This window comes from Aulostomus chinensis, chromosome 6 (genome assembly GCF_037954235.1).
Source record: "Aulostomus chinensis isolate RoL2024-O1b breed Wild chromosome 6, RoL_Achi_v1.0, whole genome shotgun sequence".
Lineage (NCBI taxonomy): Eukaryota > Metazoa > Chordata > Actinopteri > Syngnathiformes > Aulostomidae > Aulostomus > Aulostomus chinensis.
The window spans coordinates 13810872-13821766 of record NC_141325.1 but is presented as its reverse complement, the minus strand read 5'-3'; the positions used below and the strand labels follow the sequence as shown (position 1 = coordinate 13821766).

Genomic DNA, 10895 nt, shown 5'->3' with positions numbered 1-10895 from the left:
CATCATGCAAATAATGGTTGCTTTATGCTTTCTGCATTTCCATTGTGGTTAATATCATCCGAAACCAAACAATGTTCATCATGTAGGCCTTACAGATAATCAAATGGAACAATAAGAACATCCTACGCAAAATATTCCACACAAAAATTTAATAAAATCAACTACAGACTAGAAAAATCAAAAAAAAAAAAGAAAAAAAAAAGCAAAGGCATTTCAAACCGATGAGAAAAAAAGCTCAGAAAGTTTCCTTCAACTGTAAAATCAAATTATGACATGTCATGTTTACAGTTCATTTACAATAATCCTTCACAAGTTCAGTCAAGCTAAATGCTCCACACATCCTCATTGTACGTTTTTCTATCAGGTCGTGTGAGCAGGATCAGCTGAGGACATTCAAATTGGAGTTTTAACATTAACACACATTCTACCAAAGTGTTGTTTTTTTTTTCTTCTTATCATCAACCTAAGTGAACGTTGCAGGGTATTCGATGTCGTAAAAAAAAAATCGGACAACGTGAGCGAACAACCTTAATCTGGGAGTGAGTGTAAATGCGGCAAACACGGAAATGTTTCCGATTTTAAATAATTAAAAACAGTATCAGGCTGATACACCAGCAGTCTTTCACTGCTTGCGGCTGTACAAAAAAAAAGATAAGAAAGAAAAACCAGAAATACATTCATTCAAAAGGTTTTCTCTCACAATAACAGGACGTGGCTGTTTTTACAGTATACAACACTCCTTCGGTCATATGTACATGTGTCCGAATCTCTAAACTGATAAAACGGTGAAGATGTTGTGTAGAGCATCCGATGATACCTTTGATAGAAATTCGCTTGTACCGCACATGTGGGGGATTAATTGAATAATCATCACAATAAATAACCAGCTATACGTTCTCTTGGCGTTTAAGAAAAAAAATTCCAGTGCAGAATCAATCTTGAAAAGCGATGTACAGTGTGTGAAAATTATTACTGGTATTGGAGCATCATGTGAATAGGTTTGTGCCAGACAACCTCATTAGTTCCGGTGACAGTGTCAAGACTTCGCTCGTGTATGCAAAAGTTTCGTTTTGGTCATGTTTTGATAAGGCAGTCATTTCTGTGAGGGGGTGCTGTTGTGAGAGGTTAAAAAGAAAGCAGGAAAGAACCGCATTCGAGCAGTATCACATGAGTACTACAGGAAAACCTAGTTTGGTTCACTACTGCCTTCTTTTCCATCTCGATTTGCCAGCTGAGGGTGTCTTGAAGGCACCCAGTGCTGATGTCACATGTACACTGAACGTTAAAAATCTGACATCAACTAAAAATGATAGACCTATCCGGTGCACGGACATCTTCTCTGACATTAAAGGATGTTACGAGTCAGCTGGATTTCAGCTACAATAATAGCTGGATAGATGTATTCTTATTTCGATTTGACTCTGTCTATTAATTCATTAATCCTCATTTCTACATAAGCATTGTGAAATTATGGATCAATATGAGCAATAACAAGGAAGTTGAGTTCAGGCACAACATGAGCTCCCACACAGCCAAGACAGTTGACATGGTAACGCTCTGAGGGTCTCCATTGGGATGTGGCGGATGAGGGTCATTTGGGCATGGTAACTATTTTGCAAAAAAAAAAAAAAAAAAAAAGGCATCAAAGCTTCAAAGCAGAAAGAAATAACAGTAGAGAGTAACCAAAACCATACAGCAGTAGTTATTATGGTGTTTCACATGCATGTTTTCAGCAGAACAGTCAACAACAAATCAGGTCGGACAATAGAACAACATGTAATCATCTATGTTAGTGTTGTTCCCCTCAGATGCTGCAAGGTGTACACTCAAAAACACAGAAGTCTGAAAATCTCTCCAACAGAGACGTTCATCACATTTCATAGTGTAGTTGAATACTCAGCAGGACTAAAATGGAGTCAGAAGCGTAGCAGCATAAAGGCACTGTGTTATTTCTACAAGCAAACAAGTCACAAACATATCGCTGACCACTTGGTTTTTCTGAAAAATGTTGGAACCAAAATCCAGACAGGAAATGGAGCCCTGGTTATCCTCCTGTTCTCTGTTGGAGGCAGTCCAGCTGAGGCGGCAGAACCAAGTGCAAAGGCCAGTCAGTAGTGAGGGCACGGAGGACAGTCTGCTTACTTTGTTAAACGCCCACGAGGTAGAAACACACTCACTCACACACACACACACACACACACACACACACACACATACACTGAGCTGACATCTTACTAAGAAGGTGATTCATGGCAACACACAACGACAAAAAAATTAATAAAACCCTTTAGCGTATATGGGAGATAACAAAATAAAAGTTGTGTCAAAAGGCACAATCTGCATTCATAGTTTAATGGGCAATAAACTTCTTTACTGTCGAAGAGTTTGACGGAAACACTGATATCGCTCTGATTCATGTAGTGGTTCATGACCTACCAGCAAAGTAGAAGGAATCCAAGAGGAAATGAATTAAGAATTCATTTTCATTACATCATCATTTCAGTGGCCCTTTAAAGAGACCTGCTCTTGTTTTTACTCATGAATAACAGGTTAATGGTGGAATCAATAACCTTTGTGAACTCTCAAATAAAATCAGCCCCTCTTTCCTTTTTTTTGGGGGGGGGGGGGGTTATGAGTTGGAGAAATAGAAGTACATGTTTGACCATAGATCGAAGCGAAGTAAAATCTGGTCAACTGGACGTAAGTTTATCTTGAAGACGTTTCACCTCTCATCCGAGAGGCTTCTTCAGTTCTAGTTCACTAGAATGTGATGGCCCTGTGATGGTTCTAGTGAACTAGAACTGAAGAAGCCTCTCGGATGAGAGGTGAATCGTCTTCAAGATAAACTTACGTCCAGTTGACCAGATTTTACTTCGCTTCGATCTACGATGACCTGGATGAATGAGAACCTACACAGACATGTTTGACCATAACAATTTCGGACATCATTTGACCATACTGGAGATCAGAGTTGAGTTTTACATGATACTGTATCACATACATTACTGGTTGCAGAAAGTCCTGCATTATGTGATAAAAGTTAAGCTTATACTTCACAGATAGTTTATTGACGAAGGGTTTGGCCAATAATCTTACGTTTTCTTTGCGTAAAGTCATCTATCCTTAATATAAAATACTACCATCTGTATAATGTCTGTTAAGTATCTGTTTAAAGTCTGTTAAGTGGGAAAATTTTGTATTTTAAGAGGTTTTATGAATTGGACAACACAGATGCCCCAGTACCAAAATGGTGCCACAGCCTGTGTCTGTGCGTGTGTCCTCCTGAAGACACAATGATCTACCACAGAGGCAGTTTGGAGTACTTTGGCAGGTTTTTATATGTCTGTCTGTGGATGGATTTTGTCTGAATTATGACATCACGATTGTGCAATATGCAGTCACATGAAATAATGTAGTGAGGAGAACTATAAGAGCCAGCCCTGTTGTCTCCTCCTGCTTTCTTGTCGCTATGCTAAACTTAGCTTAGCAGCAGCTCTCCCTCTCACAAACCTCTTCTCTTACAACTCAAAGCAAGTAAGAAAAAAAAGAAGCTTATTTCAGCACAACGCCTTTGTTGTCAGCCCTAGCGGGAGCTACAGTAATAGTAGTTCGGGTGTCGTGAGCAATTATCCACAGATTTTCACAATGCTAAGCATTCATTACTCACTAAATTAAGCTGCGATGTTTTCATATGTGGAAGGCTTATTTTTAAATTTGGAGATTAGATTTGGTATTCGGTGTTGAAATATTGTGCATGAGAGCAAGGATGAGAACATTCCTGAAGAAAAAAATCACATCACCTCAGAAGCTAATGTTAATGACACCACTTCATCAAAATGTAATCATAAAGAAATGGCAATTTTATCCACAGGTAGTTGATTTTAAGTAAAGCTTTGGACTCGCTTGGAACTACATGTCACATCCACAAGATGCTTCACATTATGTACATGAATGATGAGGGCAGTGTTATTAGCATGTCTGCACACTCACGACAAACACAAAGAAGACTTCAACTATTTCCAGTGTTAGAATTTTGATGAAATGTTGTGGAATAAATCCAAAATATGAACCAGGATTTAATTTGCGGGCGGCAGGGTGGTGCAGTGGTCAGCACTGTTGCCTCACACCAAGAAGGTTCCGGGTTCAAGCCCCAGCTCCATCACGGGATCTTTCTGTGTGGAGTCTCCATGTTCTCCCTGTTCCTGTGTGGGTTCTCTCTGGTACTCCAGCTTCCTCCCACAGTCCAAAGACATCAAGAGGGGACGAGACTGATTGATACTCTAAATTGACCGTAGTTTTGACTGTGAGTGTGAATGGTTGTCTGTCTCTATGTGTTGGTCCTGTGACGGACTGGTGACCTGTCCAGGGTGAACCCAGCCTATCGCCCAAAGGCTTCTGGGATAGGCTCCAGCCCCCCCACAACCCTTAACAGGATAAGTGGTAGAAAATGGATGGATGGATGGATTAATTTTGCCCTAATGTACTTTTAAAGCATCCAGGCACACATAGTTTATAGGCAAATATATGAGCGATGTGTTGTTTCTCATCTATGCAAACACATTCATAAGAAGCTTTTTTTATCAGTGTTACATAAAGGAATGTTATAATATTGAAACAACATCCTCTCAAGACAAATGGACGTTCACTTGAAACACAAAAGCAAAATCTGACTTAAAAAAAAATCTCTGTGCTTGGTTCTGCTTGTTCATTTTGATCCACGACCAGCCAAGAAGTCAAAAAAATTATCGTCCGAGTAAAATCAAAGTGTTTGGTTTGTTCCGTCCAGATCCGTATTATACATACATGTACACAGCGATGAAGACATCGAAGAGCGCCTGGAGGGGAGGGCGGCCTTGCCACGCTCTTAGTATATGACCTCGTAGACAGTGGCTTTCTTGTCTCCTGAGCCGGTCACAATGTACTTATCATCTATGGAGATGTCGCAGCTCAGCACTGATGATGACTCCTTTGACTGGGGGTGGGGTTGGGGGGTGGGGTGGTGGTGGGGTGAATATGCGTAAAAAGATTAGAAACTGAGAAAAACTCACTTGAAAGCCATTTTACGGACACATGTTGAACAGACATGATTGCTTTCTGAACTTAATGTTTTCAAAGAAAGACTGCAGCTGCACGCTTTTGGAGATGCAGATAAAGGCTACTTGTTCCAACACTTGTGACTTTTTTAATGGTTTTGTTTGTTCTGTTTACTTGTTCTACTTTTGTGTATTTTTTATCTTTATAGCTCCGATCTATAACTGATAATCTCATCACAATCTTTGAAGAAACGCTTCAGGTTTAGAAGTACAAAGGAGTTTGAACTCAAAGACACTTCCTCCAAATCGGTAACCTCACGGCTACTCTACATTAAAAGGAGGTGAGGGCAGTATAAGGTATCCTCCCTTTAGGTGATGTGGGTCGGTCAGTGTTGTCTTGGGTAGGGATACAAAGGAAGATCTGCAGTTGAAAATGTAGAACTGAAAGAAAGATCAGTCTGATGATAAAAGTGAAATGGTTAAAAAAAAAAAAAAAATTACCAATATAAAATGGATGTTAACACATCATTTTTCTAAGAAAAATGGGAGTTTATTTGGTGGTTAAAATATAAACACTTATGCAGTTCAACACTGCATGTCGGAGCGCAGCTGCCCTCAGTTTCTCTGCACAGAAGATACACAGATCAGAAGGACCTTGATGATGACCTAATACAGTTAAAATGAAATTCAAAACAAAAAATATGGATACACTTGAGTTCAAACTCTTTTAGCAAGAGCCAAAAGGCTTCAACGGCACAGACTTTAATGCACGTGGCCCTTCCTACCAAGCTGCAGGCAACACTTCATATACAGTATTCTTCCGTGGTTACCTGGAATATACTTGCTCCGTATGGGGTTCTCCATGCGTTGAGCAGATTGTCTTTTCCTGTGCTCACAAACCACTTCCCTGCAGGGGAAGGAAGAGTACATGAGGTGCAGCGCAAACACTTTTTTAACCTGCCACAACTGCCAAAGTGACTCAGTTACATAGTAGGTAAAGTAACACTCAGTCAAAAGAAGATTTTCTCAATTGGAGTGTGAAAGGGGGGAGCAGGTGCTTCTGTTGAACATGGTCAACAATTTGGAAAAAATGTGTATATTAAAAAGATTTGGAAGGAATCCTTCACCTCCGCTGAACACCAGCTGCTCATTTTAAACCCTGAAGGACTTGGTAGGATAAACACAACACCAAAACACTGGCAGGATGATTAAGATTGCAGTTTTTTTATGGCTAAAAGTATCATTTGACAACTCAAATATTTTAGTGCATTTAGTCTAACCCAATGTTAATGGTTCAAAATACACAGGTGACTTCAGGATAAATTAAATGATGACTACTGCGGATCACAACTGGTGCAACAGTTAACAAAATACATTCGATGCATTAGTTGATTCAAACAATCCTTTCTTATAGATTTATTCTGTATGATATTTTGTTGCTGGAACCGCAAATAATCTGTGCAAGTGTTCCTGTACAAACAGACCACGCATTCCCTTGTCAGTGGTCTCAGCACGTGACCTGACACACAGACATTTTAATCTCCAATACTTAATATCGCACCTCTATAACAGAGTATTTTGGACACACTGAGGAAAAAAATGTCTTTTTGGGAGCATCAGGAAGAAATCTTAATTTTATGAGAAAAAGGATAATATTATGGTACCTAGAAAGGAGGTAAACAAACCGGGCGAGAGTGCAAGCCTCTTTCGCAAGCTGTCTCCGGCACTGTGCCACGTCCTCATGTGTTGTTGTTTTGTTTTCGGAATACATGCAGTTTCTTGCATATTTTTTGTTAAGTCCAGACACCAATGATGATGAAGTGGTGCTGATGTGAAAAAAGATGATGGATTTCCTTATGTGAAAAAAACAGCAGTGAAGTACAAATTTACAAAGCACTCCATGACCCTCAGCACGAGACTGCTCCTCTGATACCGCTCTTTAAAAAAACAAAAAAACAAAACAGGAAAATTATGACCTTATTGTTGTAAAAATTGCGGCACAGTGGTGCAGTGGTCAGCATTGTCACCTCACAGCAAGAAGGTTCTGGGTTTGAGCCCCGGCTTGAGCACAGGATCGTTCTGTGTGGAGTCTGCATGTTCTCCCTGTTCCTGTGTGGGTTCTCTCTGGTACTCCAGCTTCCTCCCACAGTCCAAAGACATCAAGAGAGGACGAGGCTGATTGATACTCTAAATTGACTGTAGGTGTGACTGTGAGGGTGAATGGTTGTCTGTCTCTATGTGTTGGCCCTGTGATGGACTGGTGACCTGTCCAGGGTGAACCCCGCCTCTCGCCCAAAGGCTGCTGGGATAGACTCCAGCCCCCCTTTAGCCCCTTTTTAGAAAATGGATGGATTTTTTTTTAATTTACTTTTCTTTTCTCTGAATCTCCAAATCTGGCTATTACTTACTCTTAGTCTTACGCCTAATAATGAATTCTAAAGGGTTTAATGAATAATGCACATCAATTATTTAAGATCTTATCAAAAATAACCGATTGAGAAAAATATGAGCTTACCGCAGTGGGCAAATCTGAGCGAGAGCACGCAGCTTTCATGTAGATGCAACTGGTACTTGTCAGGTTTGGTGACATGTAGAACCTCCACGTTACTGTTCTCCATCCCCACTGCCAACCACTCGCCCGTTGGACAGTACCCCAGAGAAAAGATCTGTAATGACACACAGTAGAAACATTTAATAGTTCATATGCACAATCATGGGCGGCACAGTGGTGCAGTGGTCAGCACTGTTGCCTCACAGCAAGAAGGTTCCGGGTTCGAGTCCCGGCTCGGGCACAGGATATTTCTGTGTGAGTCTCCATGTTCTCCCTGTGTCTGTGTGGGTTCTCTCTGGTACTCCAGCTTCCTCCCACAGTCCAAAGACATCAAGAGGGGACGAGGCTGATTGATACTCTAAATTGACTGTAGGTGTGACTGTGAGTGTGAATGGTTGTCTGTCTCTATGTGTTGGCCCTGTGATGGACTGGCGACCTGTCCAGGGTGAACCCCACCTGTCGCCCAAAGGCTACTGGGATAGGCTCCAGCCCCCCCATGACCCTTAACAAGATAAGTGGTAGAAAATGGATGGATGGATGCACGATCATCTCATTAACTGGCTAATGCAGGAATTCTTCACTTACATGTGAATACTAGATGTCTGTGTGGGTGGATATTGATATCAACATATTTATACATGCTGGCAAAGGTCCAACATATGCTTCTCATTCCCATCTTATACATGTTAATCCATTTTGGTCATTTGAGCTTCTTAAAATAGCAACAGTGCTGCTAGCGCTATCAGAGTTGCCGGAGATGAAATTCAGAAGGTAAATTCTAAGTTGTTATCCAAATTTCACTTTTTTTTTTTTTTTTTTTTTTTACATGTAATGATGACCAATCGTGGATTCTGAGGATAAACATGAAATTGTGATAAACCTTGATAAATCGTTATACATTTATTTGTTGCCAAATTGACTATGTGAAGCTTCTTTTGGGGGTTCAGAAAAAACATTATTGTACAGCATAGCCACACTGTAAGCAATCTCTCTTTCTACCTTCTCTGAGCTCTCTTTAAAGCACACTCACCTCTTGTGCTGCACTGTGAAATGGGTCTTTCTAGATAATAATGGCCCATTATTGCCGCTATTCAGCAGGAGAAAAAACACCATTCTAACTGCCATTATTCTTATTATTACTATTAAAGGTATTTGAGGACAAGCTAGAAGACCAGAGCTTTCACTGTAGGTTATATGTTCTGTACTGAACATGCAAATTACTGCAATATAACAAAGCCTGAGCTGTCATCGCCAACTCCAACCGGCTGCTTCTTCACTCTCTGTATTTTACTTTCACTGCCAAATACTAAAATTAGAATACAATGCAAAATCAATCGACAATCACGCTGCAATCTATACAACGGGCTAAACATGTTCCTAAGTGTCAAACAAAGCGCTGGCAGGGGATCTATCCAAGCCTTCACACGTCAGACAGTTGCACTGGTTTGTATGGAGCTCGGCAAGCAATGGGCAGACTGATTTGTTAGCAGCAGGCATTGGTGCAACACTAACGGATCTGCGACTACTTGGTGCTAAATCCTATTTACCTTTTTTGGTTTCTCACCAGGCAAGAAGTGAGGGATTGTGTCACAAATGTGAAAACTGAATATCAGAGAAAAATTGTAACTGGCTCTTCACACGTAATCTTGCCAAGCTACTATAAGTTGCAATGGTTTTTTTTAATTCACTGGGTGATTAAATGGCAAGTGGCAAAACCGTACAGGTAAATAGAAATGTTTCTTTGTTTGAAAGTAAGTGTGTGTGTGTGTGTGTGTGTGTGTGTGTGTGTGTGTGTGTGTGTGTGATATTGAAAATGACAGAGCAGTTTCTTGCAGTGCCGCTGTGACTGCCAGGTACACTGAGGGGAGTTCTGTGCACAAAACATGACATCCTGGTGAGCCAAATATGAGTCAAGTTGAGCCACTGACATGAGGTAAAAAGTTTACCATTTACCTGTGAGGTGAAGTCATGCTGCTGCAGTTGACGTCCCTCTCTGAGGTCCCAGGACCGGACGGTATTATCCAGACCTCCTGTCCAAAGCTTTGTCCCATCATTAGAGATGTCTATACAGCTGGCCCCATCGGTGTGGCCCTGGAACTGCCTGCAGAGAAACACAGTGTCACATAAACCTTCATCCCCTCAATAGAGAATGGCGTACACCAACCCAAAAGCACAAAAAGTAGAGCATCATATCCCGTTAAACCCCAGAATATAAAAAAACTGGGGATTTTTGTCAATTTAGCCTCCGTTTTATTTAAGGTAATTTGTGATTTTTTGTTCCTGAATGCGTTATATAAAGCTTTGGGTGACACAGTAAGAGCTTTTATTTGCCCCTCCACCAGGGCTTAATTTGTAAATCATGAGGTCCTGAAACACAGAGAGGGTGCTGTTCCAGTGGTTCAGGTCAATCTATCTGTTTATCTATCTCATTCATTCCATGAGATTGCTCCGAGGGATTTTTATCAGTGCCACGAGGGCATATTTGCATGTGTGGCTTGTCTGTCTCCCTCTGCAAATAAGAGGTGTCCAACTTATTCATTCATCATTACTAAAGTAGCCTTAATCTTCAACTACATCCCGTATCAGTGAGAGTGATAAGGCTCTGCAGTATCACTAATACTTTCTCAGATTACCTTCTAAACCTTGTCCCGTTTGGTAATCTGATCATATGCAATGTGAGTGCATGCTGTTTCTCAACAACTTCAGTTAACATTTCATCCTTTCTTTGAAAATGTAGAGTGTTTTTATGTGTGCTGGGAAGGCAACACATCGCTTAGCCAGCACTCTAACTCACAGAGCCTGACACACAAAGACAATTTATGTTTAATTTCAATGAAAAGTAATAAAAGTGACAGAGCAGATAACCCAGGTTAAGACACAAATTAAGCCTGGGTCTGGATAAGACACTGATTAATTCATAAGAGTAATGGTAGATTTCAATTTCTTTTCATCATCCTCTTCTTCATCATCATCATCATAACAGTCAACTGTCCCCCTCCCCAGCTCCTTACCTAACCAGAGTCTGGTTGTGAAGATCCCAGACGGCTATGTTTCCGTCAGAGCAGCAAGAGAAGCAGACCTTGGAGTCGGGGCTAATAGCCAGAGCGTAACACGCAGGTGCTGATGAAGTTAGTTCTGCCTTGATCCGTGGAGTTGGTGTCGCCAAATCCCAGATTGATAAAGTACTTGCCTCGCCTCCAACAATGAGAGTCCGTCCGTCAGGAAGCAGACGACAGGAACGGATGTAGTTATCTCTGTTCTGATGGTGCAAGCACGCAGAAGTCATTTAAAAAAAAAAAAACTACACCCTA

The 10895-nt window shown here is 40.9% G+C and overlaps 1 protein-coding gene across 7 annotated transcripts in view; it reads right to left on the bottom strand.

The window, feature by feature from the left end:
* Positions 1-2856: 2856 nt before the first annotated feature.
* The window catches only part of LOC147260201 (transducin-like enhancer protein 4), a 34105-nt gene continuing 26066 nt past the window's right edge, over positions 2857-10895 (bottom strand). For all 7 annotated transcript variants that reach the window (XM_086206659.1, XM_086206660.1, XM_086206661.1 and 4 more), the window contains 5 exons: positions 10596-10843; positions 9538-9685; positions 7549-7699; positions 5864-5940; positions 2857-4972 (listed from right to left, as the gene is read on the bottom strand). In XM_086206659.1, coding sequence (XP_086062785.1) covers positions 4865-4972; positions 5864-5940; positions 7549-7699; positions 9538-9685; positions 10596-10843 — 732 coding nt within the window. In that variant the 3' untranslated portion in view covers positions 2857-4864. The remainder of the gene's footprint in view (positions 4973-5863; positions 5941-7548; positions 7700-9537; positions 9686-10595; positions 10844-10895) is intronic.